The sequence below is a fragment of the Suillus clintonianus genome (genome assembly GCF_016758775.1).
Source record: "Suillus clintonianus strain FC179 chromosome Unknown DEU56scaffold_51, whole genome shotgun sequence".
NCBI classification, from domain to species: domain Eukaryota; kingdom Fungi; phylum Basidiomycota; class Agaricomycetes; order Boletales; family Suillaceae; genus Suillus; species Suillus clintonianus.
Genome location: NW_024539275.1, coordinates 205,548 through 223,101, shown reverse-complemented (window position 1 = coordinate 223,101; position 17,554 = coordinate 205,548). Strand labels below are relative to the sequence as shown.

Sequence of the window (17,554 nt, the reverse complement as noted above, 5' to 3'; positions counted from 1 at the left end):
TGACGCGTTTGGCGGGAACCGTGACGCGACCGCGGTTTGTGCTACCATTATTGTTCATCAATCAACATCAACTACCGGGCGACTATTTTCAACAATGAGCTCTTCAGAAGGGGAGAGCTTCGACCTTGAAAACGTCTCAGGTACAGAGAGTGAGGACTACGCTCCTCCTATCAAGAAGCCAGTGAGTCGTACTTAATGAATTGTAAAGGGTGTAACTCAGTGCCACTTTGCAGACGAAGGTACCAGCAAAGAAGACCATCGCGACGAAACCCACATCAAAACCTTTGAAACCTCCTGTTAAATCCAAGGCTGTACCTAAGAAAAAGATACTCGTGGATAAGGACGACAATGCAGACCACAGCGCAATGGACGTTGACGAAGTTGATTCAGGCGATGAGAGTGCAGGGTCATCCAAACCGAAGGCTCCAGCCCCGCCGAAGAAGAACAAGACAGCGTCGGAAACTTACACCAAAGTACGCGTGCTGGAACGCTATCGACGATCCATTGCTTACAACAGAAACTTGGCAGTTGTCTCAACTAGAGCATATTCTAAAACGTCCTGACTCCTACATCGGAAGCGTTGAGACAATCACAGTACCAATGTGGACGTATGACTCAGAGAACAAACGCATGGTTCATAGAGAGGTCAAATATGTCCCGGGTTTCTTCAAGATTGTGGACGAGATTCTTGTCAACGCTGCAGATAACAAGGTGTGGTGTACGACCCCAATCTCTTGCTTGTATTTATAACCAATTGCCATAGATAAATGACTCAGGCATGGATACCATTAAAGTGAACATTGACGTCGAACTGGGCGTTATCTCTGTCTACAACAACGGCAAGGGCATTCCCATAGAGATGCACTCGCAAGAGAAAATGTACATCCCCGAATTGATCTTCGGTCACTTGCTCTCTTCATCCAACTATGATGACGACGAGAAGAAGCTCACCGGTGGCCGTAATGGTTACGGTGCCAAGCTTGCCAATATCTACTCTCATGAATTCACCGTCGACACTGCAGACAAGAACACAAGCCAGAAGTACAAGCAGATATGGACGAACAATATGAGCAAGGTCGGCACTGCAAAGATTACAAAGAACGGAAAGGGCGAGGAGTACACGAAGGTCACCTTCAAGCCGGACTTGAAGCGTTTTGGCATGCAGACCATCGACGAGGACACCCTGTCTTTGCTGAAGCGGCGCGTGTACGATCTCGCGGGCACAGTGAAGGATGTCAAGGTTTTCCTGAACGACGAGCGTTTGAAGATCAAGAACTTCAAGCAGTATGTCGAAATGTACCTCAACTCTGCTGCAGCAGAGGCATCAGAGACATCAGGAGGGGCGGCGCAGGGAAAACCAGCCATGATATATGAGCAGATTGGCCCGCGGTGGGAGGTAGCGTTCGCCGTATCAGATGGTACATTCCATCAGGTCTCTTTCGCCAACTCCATCGCAACCACGAAGGGCGGCACGCATGTCAACCACATGGCAGACCAGATTGCGAAGAATCTCATCGCTGCCATTGGTAAGAAAAACAAGGGCGCGACTGTGAAGCCTGCACAAATTAAGAACCACATGTGGATCTTTGTCAATGCTCTCATCGAGAACCCAACATTCGATAGTCAAACTAAGGAGACGCTGACATTAACTGCCTCCAAGTTTGGCACGAAGCCCGCATTATCTGAAGACTTCATGAAGAAAGGTACGCATCTCTTGGAGTTATACGTTTTGAACTCTCATCGTTGCTCAGTTCAGAAATCATCGATTATTGATCACGTTCTCAACTGGGCAAAGTTCAAGGCTGACCAGCAGATCAAGAAAACTGATGGGAGCAAGCGCAACAGGTGAGAGAGAATTTTTACACAATGAATATTGATCTAAATGTCATCCAGGTTGACTGGAATGACCAAACTCGCCGACGCAAATAATGCAGGCACAAAGCAGGCTGAAAGATGTACGCTAATCTTAACCGAGGGTGACTCTGCAAAAGCTTTGGCTGTAGCCGGACTGGGTGTTGTTGGTCGCGATAATTTTGGCGTCTTCCCGCTCCGTGGAAAGTTGCTCAACGTCCGGGAAGCGAAGCATGACCAAATTATGAAGAACGAAGAAATTCAGAACATCAAGAAGATTATGGGTCTTCAGCACAACAAGGAGTACAGCAATGTGGCCAGTCTGCGGTATGGACGCTTGATGATCATGACGGATCAGGTCAATCCTCTTGTTGAATCGTCGATATCGATGAGAAAGCTAACACGTTGTGTGCAGGATCATGATGGATCTCATATCAAGGGTCTGCTCATCAATTTCTTGGATCACTTCTACCCGTCATTGTTGAAGTTGCCGAACTTCTTGGTTGAGTTTGTGACACCTATCGTGAGGGTACGCAACTTTCTTTTGGAATATGTCTTCTTCTGCTTATACGCGAGAAGGTGACGAAAGGAAAACAACGGATCGATTTCTTCACTATTCCAGAGTATGAGCAGTGGCTGGAGGATACCCCCGATGCTCACAAGTGGGACTCGAAGTACTACAAGGTCACTTCTGATTCTCTCGCGATTTCTACCTTTCTTACGCACGATGTAGGGTCTTGGAACAAGCAAGGACTCCGATGCCCGCTACTACTTCAGCAACATGGCTAAACACATGATCCCTTTTGCAACAACACAAGATGGCGATAGGGAGCTGATTGACCTCGCCTTCAGCAAGAAGAAGGCTGATGATCGAAAGGAATGGCTTCGCCAGTTCAAGGTGAATGAGCATCATAAAGAGTATACTATCATATATTCATCTGTGCCGCTTAGCCTGGGACATATCTCGACCACAACATCGACGAAATTCCTTACTCAGATTTCATCAACCGAGAGTTGATTCTGTTCTCCATGGCTGATAACGTTCGTTCTATACCGTCAGTAGCGGATGGCCTCAAGCCTGGTCAACGCAAGGTCATCTGGGGTTGCTTCAAGCGTAAGCTGAAGAAGGAAATCAAGGTATGTGCACTGCTCCACATACTCAGTCAACTCTAACTGTTCGCGCAGGTTGCGCAACTCGTAGGTTACATCTCCGAGGTCGCCGCATACCACCATGGTGAAGCCAGTTTGACTATGACCATCGTGAACTTGGCCCAGGACTACGTTGGCAGCAATAACTTGAACTTGCTCCTGCCCAATGGTCAGTATGGTACGCGTGACCAGGGCGGTAAAGACCATGCCTCGGCTCGTTATATCTTTACCGAGCTGTCGGCCTTGAGCCGCGCCGTCTTCAACCCCGCAGATGCTCCCCTGTTGACCTACCTGAAGGAAGACAGTGACTGGATTGAACCCGAGTATTACATACCTGTCATCCCGCTTGTCCTCGTGAATGGCGCTGAGGGCATTGGAACTGGTAAGCAGACTAACAAAATGTTTCCTGCGACCTGACCGTTCTATCAGGTTGGAGCACGACAATTCCCTGCTACAACCCGGTTGACATCGTGGATAATCTGCGCCGCTTGATGGCAGGCGAAGCGATGGTCCCGATGTTACCTTGGTGGCGTGGCTTCAAAGGCACAATTAAGAAAGTCAGCGACCACAAGTACGACGTCATTGGTATTGTCCGCAAAGTCAATGACACCACCGTCGAGGTTACGGAGCTCCCGATTCACAAGTGGACTCAAACCTACAAGGCTGAGCTCGAGGCCATGATTGGTGAAAAGGGTGATGGAATTATCAAGGTATCACACATCTAGGCGTCGTCCTGTTCTCCTATTGAGTCATGAGTCAAACAGGACTACAAGGAACACCACGATAATGTGAACATCCATTTCGTGATTAGCATGGCTCCGGGGGGCCTGGAGAAGGCTGAGGAACAGGGTCTCACGGAGTTCTTCAAGTTGACGTCCAAGATCAACACAAGCAACATGATGGCGTTCAATTTCGAGAACAAGATCCAAAAGTACGCCTCCCCTGAGGAGATCATCGAAGAATTCTACCCGCAACGGCTTGCTTACTACCAGAAGCGAAAGGTAAACAATTCTTGAGGATTCAAGGGTTGTTTCGCTTACGTTTTTTTGCTACGCAGGAATACCTCGCGAATGAGCTGCAAACGCAATTTGAGCGCCTTTCGAATCAGGCACGGTTCGTGAAGATGATTGTGGACAAGGAGCTCGTCGTGTCGAATCGCAAGAAGAACGATCTTATGGCTGAGTTGCGCAGGCTCAAGTTCCGACCATTCCCCAAAGTGAAGAAGGCGAAGGCTGCTGCTGGCGAGATGGAGGATGTTGTCCAGCTCGAAGACGAAGAAGATGAAGCGGAAGAGACGGACAAAGATGCTGGAGCGACCGACTATGACTACTTGCTTAGTATGGCTATCTGGAGCTTGACGAAGGAGAAGGTATGTATATCGGTGCTTCAATGCGTTTTCATTCTGAGAATTTTCTAGATTGACAAACTCCTGCAACAAGCGGCAGACAAGGATGTCGAACTTCTTGCTCTTCTTGAGCGCAGTCCCAATGATCTTTGGAATGAGGACCTGGATACTTTCCTGAAAGAGTGGGAGGTAAGTTCGCCTTGCTGTTTGCCAACACCACTAGATTGAGCGTCCATGTCAGAAATCATGTCAAGAGTTTGACAACAAGTCCTTACTCGACGCTAACGGCAAGAAGGTCAAGAAGAAGCAAACAACGCTTGAACATCGCAAGTCGCTACCTGGTGCTGGGCGGAAGAAGGTGAAAGCAAACTCCGATTCAGAGTTCGAGATGGTCCCAGCTGCACAAGTGAAGGGCAAGGGCAAAGCCAAAGCTAAGGAGGAAGCTCCCAAACGGAAAAGGTAGCTTGTTTTTCAGGCAAAAACGAACTACCTCATAACCATTTGTTTAGCCCCAAGGCAGAGGAGGACAGCGATGAAGACTACATCAAGCCTGCGGCGAAGAAGATGAAGGTCACTCAGGCCCCGGTAACCGACTTCTTCGACAAGAAACCATCTGGCCCCTCGGAGCCCAAAAAGCCTGTCGCTCGAAAACCCTCGAGCAGCAAGCCGGCTCCTGCGAAGAAAGCTGTAGCCAAAAAGGAGAGCGATGACGAGATCGTCATAAAGAGTGACTCGGATGCACCACCTGCACCGCCGAAACGGCCAGCACGAGCAAAGACCAAGAAGTATATTGAGATAGAGTCAGATTCTGTTTCGGAGACGGAAAACGTGTCTATGTTTGAGGATGACTGAGTTTACCATTGACATACTTATTTTCTTTGCACATTATCCGCAACTGTTCTGTATTTGTGTCCTACATGACGACGATTTTTCGATGGCCTTGCAACCGCGGCGGAGCGGATATATATGAATCCGGGGCAAAACCACGTGGTCTGTATAATGGACGCGATTTTCTGGTGTTTCGTTTTGATTGTTCTTGTCCTCCCGTCTATCTTCCGGACTTCCAGTGTTGAGGGCAGCAGTGTGCGCGTCTCCTGCGCATGCTTTGGTATTAAGATACCCAGAGGGAGATTCGTAGAGCGTGCAAAGCTCAGTCTATTGTTACTGACATTCAGCGCCATTTTGTTGTGACAGCGTCTGCAGAGACATAATTTCTGCGTAATGGATCCGCATCCGCGTCAACCGCCGCCTAGGCTCAGCATACCTCCAATGATGACCATGCAGCAGCCTTTTGACGGCAGGCAACCTATGTTTTCACCTGCTCTTCCTACTGCTCTCCAGCATAGTTTTCATCCTCCACCCTACTATATGAATGGTCCTCCACTTCAAACACCTATGCAATCGTTTTTTCCTCATCAACCACCTCCTGCTCCCGCTCGTCCTACCTATGTGAATCACAAAGGACACGCAAGCATAGCTCATTTTCCCGGATACCCACCGCCGAGTGCCATTCCCATGACTCCCTTGGGTTCTGCTTTTCCATCTCAGATGGGCCCGCCATTTGGACAACCCTTCATTCCTCGGAATAGAAGGGCTCCAAGCATTAGCATAGGTGGTCCGCCAAAAGCACCTCTTGGAGGACCAGGACGCAAGCATAGCCCCTTGCCTCCTCCACAGGCTGCAGCCACTCCAGCCCCAAAGGGTAAGAAGGTGGTCGTGAATATACCGGTGGAAACAATTTCCGGTGATGCCGGAGAACCTTCAACGCGTCCGTCGTGGGCACGAACACCGGTAGCTGCAATGAACCTGGAAGAGCCAGAGGTTATTGCGCCTGAGATAGCCTCAATTGAGCTCTATCCACCAGATTCATGGCGGCGGGACATTCCTGATACGGTGGACGTGTTTCTTCCTGGACAGGTGCGCGAGCCTCTCAGCTTCTTACCCACAGCGTTTGACGCTTTCACAGGCTGCGTGGGATGCTATAAAGCTCAGTGTTATCGAAGAGAAGCTTGTGAGGTTGGGTGTCGAGAGAGGTTCAGGAGGTATCGTTCCAATCCACGCCCCCCATGCTCGTGCAGCATCAGTATGTATCTTTTTCATCTCACATATCAAATTTTCTTACGGCGTGTTTCCACGTGTCTAAGATTTCATCTCCTGCTGACCCGTCGCTCCTGCACTTCAAGTTGAATAAATTACAGCAGGCTCAGACTGTATCCTCATTGAATTCTCTGTCAAATTCGCCTCAGCCACTAAATATATCTCCTTCTCCACACCAACTTCCTCCTCGATTCCAAAATAGGCATGGTCACAGTCTGTCCCTTGCACACCCTCCTCTCCACGAAAATTTCTACATTCCAAGCGCGGCATTCAATCCTTTTGGTCCGAGCGCAGTCCTCGGCTCCGACAGCATCGAAATAAACGCACCCACCGAGCCATTCCGTGCTCCTATTGAAGGCATTCATGCTCCACAAGGCCGTGTCCCTGTTTCTGTCCCATCTCTTATTCCTCCCGGTGTCTCTCGTGCAAGCAGTCGTCCTGATTTCACACGCGGGTTCGGTCTCGACATCCCGGAGGAGGAGGAGCCTTCGGAGGAAGAAGTTCCCGTTGACATGGACGACAATGCTCTAATTGATCTTGAAGGACCTGATGGTCAAGATTCTGGGAGAGATGCGACGACGGTTGCGCTAAGCAGGTTGCATTCGAGACATGTATCACGACTGTCGGCTGCGCTATCATTGCGGTCGGTCGGTGGTATCGCGGAGGGCGCCATGTCAGAGGTGAATATGGTGCCCATCCGGAGTCCGATAGGCAACCCGGGCATTGATGATCTTGACAAAGAGGCGGTTGGAGAGTGGACGGGATCGGAGGACATGCACGCAGACAAGGAACAATCAGACGACGAGGTATGCCTTACATTTTCTACGATATTCACGCACCATTCCTGACAAAATTGAAGGAGAGCATTGGCGAGTGGTCTAATCCCTCAGATGAAGAGCGGGCTCGTCAAAATCGGGTGCAACGCCGTATTTTGCGCCAAATGAAACATGAAGCTGAGAAACCAAGACGTCTACCCAACTTTCCCATTCCTCCTCGTGGTGGCCTGGGCATGTCTTTGCGCAGTGACTTTGACATTGTCTCGAATCCAAGCGAGGAGGATAACCGAGGAGAGATCCATACGGCATTCCTCGGCGTGGATCCAGCAGATTTCCCAGTTAGACCATTATCGGCATCTACTACTGGAAGGCGGCCTCTCCCTCCTGTCCCCCACTCCCGTGGTCAATCAGGACAATACTCGGTGCATGACCCCGCCCTCGCTCACTCGCGCAATATCTCTGAGCAGCTCGACGGCAATAATGAAGGACCGGCCCCCATCCAGTCATCTTCATTTGGGGCTCTCAATCCACACGCGAAGCCTTTTGTGTTTGGTGCAGCCAGGCAGTCTGGTTCATGGTCAATCGAGGCGGCACCGCTAAAAGTTCCCGTTCTTAGTCATACACGCATCCCGTCCCTCGGAAAGCCACTCAATGCAGCTGCACAAGAATTCAAGCCCACAGGCTTCACATTTCGTCCGCCACCTGGGGTGCCCCGCCTGGCCTTCCCCGCATCAGAGCCCTCGCGGCCTCTGCCGGTCCCGCCCATCAAACCGTCGTCGGTACGTGCTCAACAAGGACGGGAGAAAAGGCAGCGCCGTGGGTCCCGCTCATCGTTTGATGAGGATGAAGATGACAGCGGCAAGGAGAACATGGCCTCATTTAGATTCCCTGCATTGGGCGAGACCCCGCGCAGCCGTCGTTCTGCTCCTACATCCCCATGGACGTTGGGATCGAGAGATTTCAACTCAAGTGCTGGGCCATTGCAACCTCTCACGTTTTCTGGATTTTCTACTCTTGCCTTGCCTGATGAGGATGGAGTGCAGGAGATTGAGATAGCACAGGTGGCCGGCGACTTCGAATCTCCCCAGAACGACGACTTCCTTGGCATTTCCAACACGTTCCCATCGATTGCGCCTACCAGACCGAAACGCGCGCCTATCCCCTTAGATTTCAAGAATCCTACCCCCAGCAACACACTACCTGCTGGTGTCTTCAAAGCTCTGGTGGGTGATGAGAAAACTCGCCGTACTGTGCGCTCTCGGCTGAGTTCCCGCGAGATATTTGAGCACTCGCAACGGCCGTCTCTTGACGACCTTGCAGCGCCCGCCATCTCCATGTTACAGCAGCGTTCACAATCGCGGCTTGTCACTGATCCTGGCCTTCATCGGCATCCGCTCCAGTCTCCTGACATCTTCACGCCTGCTATCAAGCGTCGCTCCTCGTTGCCTGCATTGCATAGCGCTCACAACTCTCACCACTCGGAGCTTTCAAATGTTTCTATCCCTGCCCTCAACCTTACGAAGCGTCTTGAGACGCAAGCTTTGGAGGACAAGATTGAGGCATTATTGACCGAAAAATTCCAAGCTCTCCACACTGAGATCGCCCGCGCCAGAACGTCGGCAGGTGCATCGTCCATCAGCCCTACCACAGAAGATATGATTACGGAGGTTGTTGGTTTGTTCCGTACCCAACTGCAGGAGTCTGCTGCTCGTGGCCTCGACGAGAGCCAGATGGACGCCCGCGGCGAACTGGACCTTGCGGTCATCCGTGATGTGGTGCAGCGAGGTCATGCAGAGGGTCTGCTGATGATACAGACAGAGTTGCGTGGGCTCGTGGATCGCCTCGAGGAAGCTGGACCTACAGAATCAACAACGGATGTTGTTGCGGCTCTGGAGCAATTGAACAAGAAGAACATGCAGGTCATCCTTAACACCATTGACCAGCTGTCGTCGCAAATCGGCCAATACTCTCGTCCTTTCGCAGACGGGGATGAACGGCTATCCCTGGTTACTGATATCATGGCCGCTCTGACACCCACCTTTACGGCTCTGCGACCTGATCCTGTCGACTACAATGTCCTCACTGCTCAGCTCAGCCAAGCCGTCAAGCCAAATATCGAACAGTTGATTGACCTCGCAGCTGACAAACGGGAGACCGCCGGGCTGATCGTGGATAGCATCATCCCTCTGCTGCCCAAGGTGTCGCTGGATACCAATGAAGTAATTGCCCAAATCACTGCGGAAGTTCGCCGTGTCATTGCCCCCATCGACGCGCATGAAATCAAGGAACAAGTGGCTGATCTAGTGGTGGAGCGTCTGGACTCGCGTCTTGCTGTTCGCGACAAGGCGTTCAACGTCGAAATCGTTTCAGGCAAAGTCACAGAGGGTGTCTCTGACCTGCTCCACTCGTTCAATGATGTAGTCCCCAAGCTGGACGCACTGGGTGAGGCTCAGCAGCTCATGTCCAAAAAGAGTGACGAAATTACCTTGAAACACACCGATCTCCACGCCGTTGTCGCCAGCCTCCCTACTCAACTTGATGATCTCAAGTGCGCTATGCAGTTGAGTAGTCAAGAGCTGCAAGCCCGAGCATCGTCTCAAAGTAACGAAGAAGTCCTAACGGCTATCAGCCAGTTGGAGTTTGCCATCAACTCCCTGGCTAGCACCCATCTGGCCCCCTCCACCCAAAACGAGGAGCTTTTCTCGATGTATAAGTCCCTCCGCGAGGATCTTTCTGAACGCATGAATGCGCTCCCTGAGGCGTTGCATGCAGCTGTCAGCGTTCTTCAAACTGCCCATGCTGAGTTCGCAGTCTCTAGGGACGCTTCAAAGAGAGACCAGGAAGAAATTCGTAGACTCAAGACAGCGCATGCTGAACACCAGGTACAGGTGGCGAAGGCTCGTGGAGCCCATGGCCAAATTCGGGTGGAGAAAGAGAACCTCGCTGAACGCTTCAAGGATGTCGAGTCTGAGAGAGATAGGCTCCGTGCTCAGGTTGAAGAACTCCAGAGTGCTATCAAAACCCATAGCGCAAATGTTGCTGCCGTCGAGTCGCGGAATTCTGAACTAGAGGAGGCACTTTCTCAAAGCCTTGCGCGCCTCAAAGCTTCGGACGTTACAACACAAGCCAATCAGGAACGCATTGGTGAGTTGGAAAAGGCGAACCAGGAGGCCTTGACCGAGCAAGCCAACCTCAATTTCAAGGTACGTCGCTCTCTCTGATGACAACGTTCGTCGTTCGTCGTCTGATAGCACTTCAGGTCGGGGAATTGAACACATCAGTAAAGTTTATGACAGATGAGAAGGACTTGGCTGTGCATTCTCTTCAACTCCTCCAAAAAGAACATGAGCACCTGCTGTCACAACAGAGCCACTGGGATGACCTCCACCGTGCAGCTGAGCAAATTGACATGCTCACTACTCTCATGAACCAGTCTGGCAATGAAGAACTCAAGGAACTCCGACGGGCTCGTGAACAGAGTCGTATCCTCGAAAGCGAGCACGCAGCGCTTCAAAAGCGTTTCAGGGAACAGGAACTCAAAATTTCCAACGCTGAACGTACAGCAAACGCTGCCAGACAGAACTTGGCTCAAGCTCAACACCGTGCCTCTGAGTGGGAGAATCGTGCGAAAGAGTATGAGGGTGACTTGGAGATGACACGCACTAGGCTTGATGAGGTGGAGCAAGCTCATGCTCAACTTGATGCAGATCATTCTTTTGCAAAGCTTCAACTGGAAGAAAAGGAAGCAGAGGACCGTTTGGTTAAGGTGGGAACCACAGTTGTCTTGCGTGTTGCATTCTGATTGTCGTCTAATCTGCAGGACCGAGAACAAAAGTTACGCGACCAGGTTGCAAACTTTGAGGCTCAGGTCGCTCGTCTCGAGACCGACCTTTCGAAGACCAAGGCGACCCCAGTTCCATCCATGGTGTCCTCATACATCAAACTTGGTCAAACGGAGTCTCCCCCTCGTCCTGATTCGCGTTCAAGTACCGTCTTTTCTGGGGATAGATCAAGCACACCAGTCGCGCAGATCAATGGCTCACATCTACCTCGTAGCGATACTCCTCCTCAATCATCTCCATCCGTTCGGGATTCGATGCACGCACCACGTAGATACCCCCAGTTTGGTCCTGGAGTACCTGCCACTCCTCAGCCCAGACGACCCATCGGATCATATCGACCTCAATCTGTAGTCTCATTCGCTTCTTCTCACTATGCCTCGCGGTCAGTCGCATCCCCGACGCCAAGTACAGTTTCAATTATACCGGACGACGAGGGTTGGTACTCGTAGCTCGTTCGATACCTGATCTATCCGCATTTGCTCATTTCGGCCTCATCATGATAACCTGATCTAATCGATGATCTTGCTTTTAAGCCCTAGTTTTGTTGCATTTCTTTTTCTATATATTCATTCATTGGTACTCTCATTGGATCCATCGTCGTATATATACCCTTCAATTTTGCTACAGGTACAATCCAACGGATGCGCATTATGTTACAACTGCGTGGGATAAGATGTAAATGTGATGGTAGGTGAGGCTAGCAAAGCAACAGCAGATAAACGCCAAAATGGAAAAGAAAAGAATATGTCAGGTAAAAGCTATCCTGTCGTGGGCGGCCATATCCAGGTTTGCACTGCGTCTATAGCTTCAGGACAATCATCTCGAGGGATCCTGTGGGAGGCATCAGTAGAGGTCACAAAGGCATGCAAGATGGTATCACTTGAGTTTAGGCTCCCACCGTCCGTCGCGTCTCTCAAAGTAGCGAGGGATGAATCTCTCACCGCTCTCCTCTCGTTTGCGACGCAGTTCGCGTTGGGCGTCTTCCACTGCGCTCTTGGCCTCCGTAGCACGTTCCATATTCCTCTCCTCGATAGCCTGTGTGAGGTCTTTCCATAGGCTGCGCATCCAGGGGCCATGATCAGCCGCATGTCCAACTAGTAGATTTAAACAGAGTTACCAGCGTGATTCATACGGTTCCTGTTGTTCTATGTCCGGTACATATTTTGGTGCTATGCTTTGTCCATCTTTCGCGGCATCGAATAGCACGCGTTTGCTCCCACTCTGAAACTAGATCAGGAAACTGCTACTGAGAAGGCAGTTCTTTGGCGAACCTTGACACTCTTGAGATCCATGACGTGACTCCACCGCCCTGACACCTCACCTATGTCTGAGTTTCCTCGGCGTACACGTCCAGCTATTGCGTTATATGTTCCAGAGAAGAAGCCCTGAGATAGTGTTAGACATCGATCACCCAGGGAGCCGCGCAGTGACCTTTGTCTTGAACTCCAAATCACAGAAGAGTCTATTCTTCTCGTTCTTCACTACACACGTGTCACCTAGCTCCAGTACCATCTTGCCGAATAAAATCCCCCTTGCGTACATATTAGGCATCGTTACTACGTACTCTGCCATGCATAGTCAGTAACGGCATGTCTGTGCATGCGCAGCTGGAACTACACACCGCCATCATCTGGCACACCCATAAGTGTTATTCTGTTCTCACCCTCCATGGTGGTAGAAACACTATTGCCAAGGAATTTAGACTTTGGTCTGAGCTCGCCGACAATGCAGACGCGGTTTGCGGGGGAAATGTAGAAGAACGCGGAGATAGGTGGGTGGTGTGATACTGAAGGGCGTACTGGTGAGCGCCAGGACACATTCGTCTGCTGCAGAAGCAACGTACCTTGCTCAGCGACAAAGAAACCTTCTGTACCATTCGGGTAGTCATATCTACAACGGAAGAACTCTCCAAGCACGGGGTTGTATCTGCGCTCGCTAACCAGGGGCTGATGATGCAAGATGGGCGGAGACTTACGGTTTCTTTACGCCCTTGGGCTTGATATGCCAACCAGCGAGGTAATACTGGAGGATGCGAGCAAATCGCTCTTCTGGATCGTCGCATTTCTCAGCACTGGGCAGGGGGTTATGCCTTAGATCGGGAGAGGTAACGGTGTACTCGCCCGAATATGAGATCCGGATGCGACATGAAGTCCGTGATACGCTCGAGCATACTCCGGGGCTCAAGCACAAACGTAGGAAAGGTAACTTTGGACAGGTCCATCCCAACTCTTGTCCAGGTGTCAGAACCGAAGCCTTGACACGTAGCACATAACACGTACCTGAGCTGGGATATCAGTGAAAGAATAACAGATCCCTCATTCTCGTCTCTACAAGCAGAGTCAACATCGACGACGATCATGGGTATATGTAAGAATGAGTAAAGGAAGAATGACGGACAGGATTGAAGTATCGTCAGGTTCTGTGTCTTCTGGCGCCCTGTCGTCCACGGAGAGACCGCGTGCCCTCTTGATATGGGATCCAGCCTGGCTGAAAAGGCCCATCATGGTCGATGACACGAAAAATTAGACGCTAGCTGAGAATGTTTTGACAAGTGAGGCCTGCGGGCCCTGCTGCGTCCCTGATTTGTTGCGTTTGGTTGATTTGGCTGCCTCGGAAATGATAGCCTAGTCACTAAAGCGCTGATGATGAAACACGCGTCACGATTCAGAAGTTGGAAGTCGACACCAATCGCGATAGACCCAGTCTGTAGGGGCAAAATTGCTGCACACTGCTTATCAGATTTGCCACGAAAGTTCGACCACTGATGGATTATCACAATTGCAAGTACATGGTATGTAGCCTGAACCCAATAGCACAACTACATGCACAGGTGCATTATATATAAAACTAGATGGTCATTCCCATGTAAAAACATCTGGTTACCTTCCCAGCACTACTCAAATACTATCTTCGTAGGCGCAGCAGTGATATCGTCTCGGAAGAAAGCTCCGTATGCCGCGTGCCCCTTCTTCTTGATGGTCATCGGGAATTGTTTCAGGCTGTCTGCCTGCGTATCGAAACCGCCTTCGCGAAGCACACGTGCAAGTTCACCAGCCAACGCTCGCTCGTGGTTTTCTCCTGTGAAAAAGGTAATGGATTTACCGGAGCGCCCACCACGACCTGAGTCGATTGGTGTCAGTCTCTGTACCAGAAAAGAGATATTAAATGGCCACGCACCCGTACGTCCGATTCGGTGGATGTAATCTTCAAGGGTCAGCGGAAAGGTGTAATTTATCACGGCCCCAACATTGGGAATGTCTAGCCCCCGTGCAGCAACATCCGTGGCCACCAGTAAACCCGTCTCCCCGGTCTTGAACTTTTCGAGTGCGTCCATACGTGCAGTTTGTGACATGTCTCCATGCAATGCACCGACATCGTAACCTGCACGCCTCAGTGATTGCTCGATACGCGTTGCCTCTTTCTTGTAAAGCGCAAAAATCAGAATGCGCGCCTCATCAGAGCCTTTGCGTGACGTTTTCTTATGTGACAGAGCTTTGAGGCAGTTGAGAAGCCGATTACTACCGAATAGTGAGTCAACAATAAAGCAAGGACCGAGAGATACGGACTCTTTGTCACGTGGGTCATCAAATACTTCAACGACTTGCTCAACGCGACTGTTTGCTGTGAGATCATCGCTGCCAACAGTGACTCGGACAGGATTGTGCTGGAAAGAACTCGCCAATCGACGAACAGCTTCAGGCCACGTCGCACTGACTGAGATTGAAATCAATTGGAAACGCGAAATAGAACGGAGGAAGTACTCACACATCATGGTCTGGCGCCCCTCCCCTTGAATAGTATATGAAATAATTTTCGTGATATCATTTTCAAATCCTTTATCCAGCATTCGATCAGCCTCATCTAGCACGAGATAATTTACTCTGCGCAATTCGCAAGCAATGCTTGAGATGTCGACGTCCCATTGATTAAAAACAAGCTCACCTGCTCAGGTCGCAGAAACCGTCTTGAACCAAGTCGATTATGCGTCCGGGCGTTCCTACAACAATTCTGGTGATCTTCCCGTCTGTGTTTCCATTTGCCAGGGCTTTAATCTGTGCATCCTTCGGGACGCCACCAAACACCGCGACACTAGCAATGCCAAACGGTGCACCCAGCGCAGAGAGTGCGTCATGAGTCTGGATCGCAAGCTCACGTGTCGGGGCGACGACAAGTACAGAGATTGTGTTTTCTTTCTTCTTAGGCTTTTTGGGTGAAACAATGAGCTGTGCGAGGGCAGGTATGCCAAATGCCAGAGTCTTCCCGCTGTTATCCAGAAATAAGCCTTGGGGTGCAATGGTATGCAGAACTGCAAAACCTACCTTCCCGTCTCTGCAATACCCACTACATCCTTTCCTTTGAGCGCAGGCGGCCATGTACACGCTTGTATTGGAGTAGGCTCTTTGAAGCCAGTAAATGCGCCTCGTAGGCCATCCGGTATATTGAGCTGGTCGAACAATGTTACAGGTACAACAGCGTCGCTGTTCGTCTGGGTACTGATGGTGATGTTGTGCTTTCTGAGAAAGGCTTCTGCTTCGGTAGGAGAACACGGTTTTATTGAGAGTGAAGATGAGGTAGCTAACGAGGGTTGTTGGGGAGTGACTGTAGTGTTGGCAGAGGTTGTTTCCAGTTCGCGATCGTGCTTTTTCTTTTTGTGCTTCTTGGAGGGGCTAGGTTTGTCTATTGCGTCTATTGCTTGCGCAGCATCACGCTTGCGCTTTTTGTGCTTTTTCGAAGCTCCTTCACCATCTAGGTGTTAGGTATGTAAGGATGGACGAACGGCCGAGTATACATTGATACTGTTTGCTCTCACCAGGACTTGGATCTTCATCACCTGAGCCTTTGGTATGTTTGTGTTTCTTTTTCTTGTCCTTGGATTCTGGATGATATTACTTCATAGATTCGAGCGGTAAAAAAAAAGGATGCTTACCGGATGGTGTATCAACAGCTATCTCAATCGCAGTCTCCTCAACATTAGAAGAAGCAGACTCGATTGACTTCTTCTTGTCCTTGACACGTCCTGTGACAAATGATTAATTGTACAGACCATGACATGATGCGCCCAGGACACATACCTTCTGGAAGATCTACGTCCATCGTAGCATCCTCGGAAACAGCAATAGTAGTAACCTTGGGATCATGAGATTCCTTGTGTTTCTTCTTCTTGTCTTTTTTGTCCTTCTTTTCAGCTGGCTTGTCTTGACTGGTCAGGAGGGATGCAGGTTGTAATGAACTATGCAGACCTCTGGGCTCGTCGCTGGCGGGATCGGCAGACTTTTTCTGCTTTTTGTCCTTCTTGGACCTTTTGGGCTCTTCCTGGGGTATTATGTCCTTAGACATAGTGCCGTCTAGATCTGTATGTCTATGGAAGCAATTGAAGAAAAGCTGGTTATTTTGTGTCCCACGCCTCAAAGTCATGAAACTTGCAGTGCACTGACGCCCATTACTTACTCTCCATGACTTGCAGGTGCGCTCCGCCCACGTCAGGATGTTCGCGAAGACAAAGTTTGCGCTGACTGGAGTGTTGTCATAACTTTTCATGCCACCCTGGCAATATCAACACACCAACCGTGGCATTACTTGCGCGTTTTCTGACAGATGGGCGCATTTATATTCAAGTTGATTCAGGGGGTGTAATGTTCATGTCATCGTCTCATACAAGACAGAAGGAAACCTTGCCTTCTTTCGTGTAAACGTCGAGCGGATAGTTTTGTCGGCTTTCAGTCGTCAAAGTAAACGACACGTGACTCGACGCGTCGCGTTGTCGTGCTGTGATGATTAAAGTTTGGAAGAAGTTTCTGCGTAAAAGCCCGTCACGCAGCCAACGCCATCTTAACAACGTTTTAGCTGCACGCCAACTCGCCCATCGGGAGGCTCTCTCGGACCACTCATCGATTTGTCCCCCATGCTCTTGAAAACGATGCCTGGCAACAACTGAAGCTAAGGAAGCCCCACCACTAGCTAGGATGGATAGGAAAGAGCTGGTAACCACGCTGTATACTCACGCCTGCCATTGGTAGGTTCACTGCGACTCGGTCCGAGGTATAGACTGCCAGGATGCATGGATAAAAGTACAACGTTTTGCGGCTATGCGTCAGTCGATCTTCAATCTAGTTGGCCTGGCCCATAAGAATATCGATGTGAACCCCATCATTCACGCCGAGTACGTTGGCCGCCTACTTCACGGAGAGTTGTATGATGACTACGATGAGGCACCAATGACCATCCCCTGGTACCAAACAAGGACATAGGAAGGTCAGTGTCGAGGGTTGGAATCGATCAAGATTTCACGACATCAACACCGAGAACCACGTCAATATCCCCGCGCCATCCCACATCAACACACGAACGTCGGAAATTTGACAGTTCGGGCGTTGTGCCAAGTGGCAGTGAACGAACTTTACCGTCTTTAGATGTGCCTCACGGATATCCGCTGCGAGAGATAGGAACAGGAACGTACTGCTCTCAGGGCCGCTAGCTACATACCACTCACCGAA

The 17,554-nt window shown here is 50.3% G+C and overlaps 4 protein-coding genes across 4 annotated transcripts; 2 read left to right on the top strand and 2 right to left on the bottom strand.

Annotated features, from left to right (window-relative positions):
- The first annotated feature begins 1 nt into the window (after position 1).
- DEU56DRAFT_445895 (DNA topoisomerase) lies at positions 2 to 5,206 on the top strand. Its single transcript, XM_041346247.1, has 17 exons — positions 2 to 181; positions 234 to 473; positions 529 to 711; positions 764 to 1,703; positions 1,752 to 1,845; positions 1,894 to 2,209; positions 2,267 to 2,380; positions 2,431 to 2,535; positions 2,585 to 2,749; positions 2,803 to 2,988; positions 3,037 to 3,382; positions 3,430 to 3,710; positions 3,765 to 4,001; positions 4,058 to 4,369; positions 4,418 to 4,534; positions 4,587 to 4,804; positions 4,855 to 5,206. The coding sequence occupies exons 1-17, from the start codon at positions 95 to 97 to the stop codon at positions 5,195 to 5,197; spliced, it is 4,284 nt and encodes a 1,427-aa protein (XP_041206948.1). The 5' UTR covers positions 2 to 94; the 3' UTR covers positions 5,198 to 5,206.
- Positions 5,207 to 5,388: 182 nt separating this feature from the next.
- Positions 5,389 to 11,664, top strand: DEU56DRAFT_812649 (uncharacterized protein). The gene is made up of 6 exons (XM_041353620.1): positions 5,389 to 6,262; positions 6,312 to 6,428; positions 6,490 to 7,248; positions 7,302 to 10,421; positions 10,478 to 10,984; positions 11,039 to 11,664. Exons 1-6 carry the CDS (start codon positions 5,567 to 5,569, stop codon positions 11,507 to 11,509), a joined length of 5,670 nt encoding a protein of 1,889 aa, XP_041206947.1. The 5' UTR covers positions 5,389 to 5,566; the 3' UTR covers positions 11,510 to 11,664.
- On the bottom strand, positions 11,665 to 13,831 carry DEU56DRAFT_812642 (uncharacterized protein). The gene is made up of 11 exons (XM_041353619.1): positions 13,458 to 13,831; positions 13,340 to 13,387; positions 13,181 to 13,288; positions 13,036 to 13,131; positions 12,904 to 12,986; positions 12,682 to 12,846; positions 12,492 to 12,625; positions 12,332 to 12,445; positions 12,178 to 12,281; positions 11,941 to 12,117; positions 11,665 to 11,891 (listed from the first exon to the last, which is right to left on the bottom strand). Exons 1-11 carry the CDS (start codon positions 13,562 to 13,564, stop codon positions 11,819 to 11,821), a joined length of 1,209 nt encoding a protein of 402 aa, XP_041206946.1. The 5' UTR covers positions 13,565 to 13,831; the 3' UTR covers positions 11,665 to 11,818.
- DEU56DRAFT_812637 (DEAD-domain-containing protein) lies at positions 13,810 to 16,447 on the bottom strand. The gene is made up of 10 exons (XM_041353618.1): positions 16,301 to 16,447; positions 16,133 to 16,246; positions 15,988 to 16,077; positions 15,871 to 15,936; positions 15,380 to 15,806; positions 15,003 to 15,323; positions 14,826 to 14,941; positions 14,627 to 14,774; positions 14,238 to 14,578; positions 13,810 to 14,180 (listed from the first exon to the last, which is right to left on the bottom strand). Exons 1-10 carry the CDS (start codon positions 16,395 to 16,397, stop codon positions 13,954 to 13,956), a joined length of 1,947 nt encoding a protein of 648 aa, XP_041206945.1. The 5' UTR covers positions 16,398 to 16,447; the 3' UTR covers positions 13,810 to 13,953.
- Between the last annotated feature and the right edge of the window lie 1,107 nt (positions 16,448 to 17,554).

What these genes read in the sequence shown, in the direction of transcription:
- DEU56DRAFT_812649 (XM_041353620.1), top strand. Translation starts at nt 5,567, where the DNA reads ATGGATCCGCATCCGCGTCAACCGCCGCCTAGGCTCAGCATACCTCCA. An exon ending in CCCATGCTCGTGCAGCATCA is followed by an intron (nt 6,429 to 6,489) that starts GTATGTATCTTT and finishes CACGTGTCTAAG; the next exon opens with ATTTCATCTCCTGCTGACCC. An exon ending in AAGCCAACCTCAATTTCAAG is followed by an intron (nt 10,422 to 10,477) that starts GTACGTCGCTCT and finishes ATAGCACTTCAG; the next exon opens with GTCGGGGAATTGAACACATC.
- DEU56DRAFT_445895 (XM_041346247.1), top strand. Translation starts at nt 95, where the DNA reads ATGAGCTCTTCAGAAGGGGAGAGCTTCGACCTTGAAAACGTCTCAGGT. An exon ending in CTCCTCCTATCAAGAAGCCA is followed by an intron (nt 182 to 233) that starts GTGAGTCGTACT and finishes GCCACTTTGCAG; the next exon opens with ACGAAGGTACCAGCAAAGAA. An exon ending in AATGGCTTCGCCAGTTCAAG is followed by an intron (nt 2,750 to 2,802) that starts GTGAATGAGCAT and finishes TGTGCCGCTTAG; the next exon opens with CCTGGGACATATCTCGACCA.
- DEU56DRAFT_812637 (XM_041353618.1), bottom strand. Translation starts at nt 16,397, where the DNA reads ATGTCTAAGGACATAATACCCCAGGAAGAGCCCAAAAGGTCCAAGAAG. An exon ending in GGGGCGCCAGACCATGATGT is followed by an intron (nt 14,775 to 14,825) that starts GTGAGTACTTCC and finishes TTTCAATCTCAG; the next exon opens with TCAGTGCGACGTGGCCTGAA. An exon ending in CCACCGAATCGGACGTACGG is followed by an intron (nt 14,181 to 14,237) that starts GTGCGTGGCCAT and finishes CAATCGACTCAG; the next exon opens with GTCGTGGTGGGCGCTCCGGT.
- DEU56DRAFT_812642 (XM_041353619.1), bottom strand. Translation starts at nt 13,564, where the DNA reads ATGATGGGCCTTTTCAGCCAGGCTGGATCCCATATCAAGAGGGCACGC. An exon ending in TCACTGATATCCCAGCTCAG is followed by an intron (nt 13,289 to 13,339) that starts GTACGTGTTATG and finishes CACCTGGACAAG; the next exon opens with AGTTGGGATGGACCTGTCCA. An exon ending in GAACCGTATGAATCACGCTG is followed by an intron (nt 12,118 to 12,177) that starts GTAACTCTGTTT and finishes CTGGATGCGCAG; the next exon opens with CCTATGGAAAGACCTCACAC.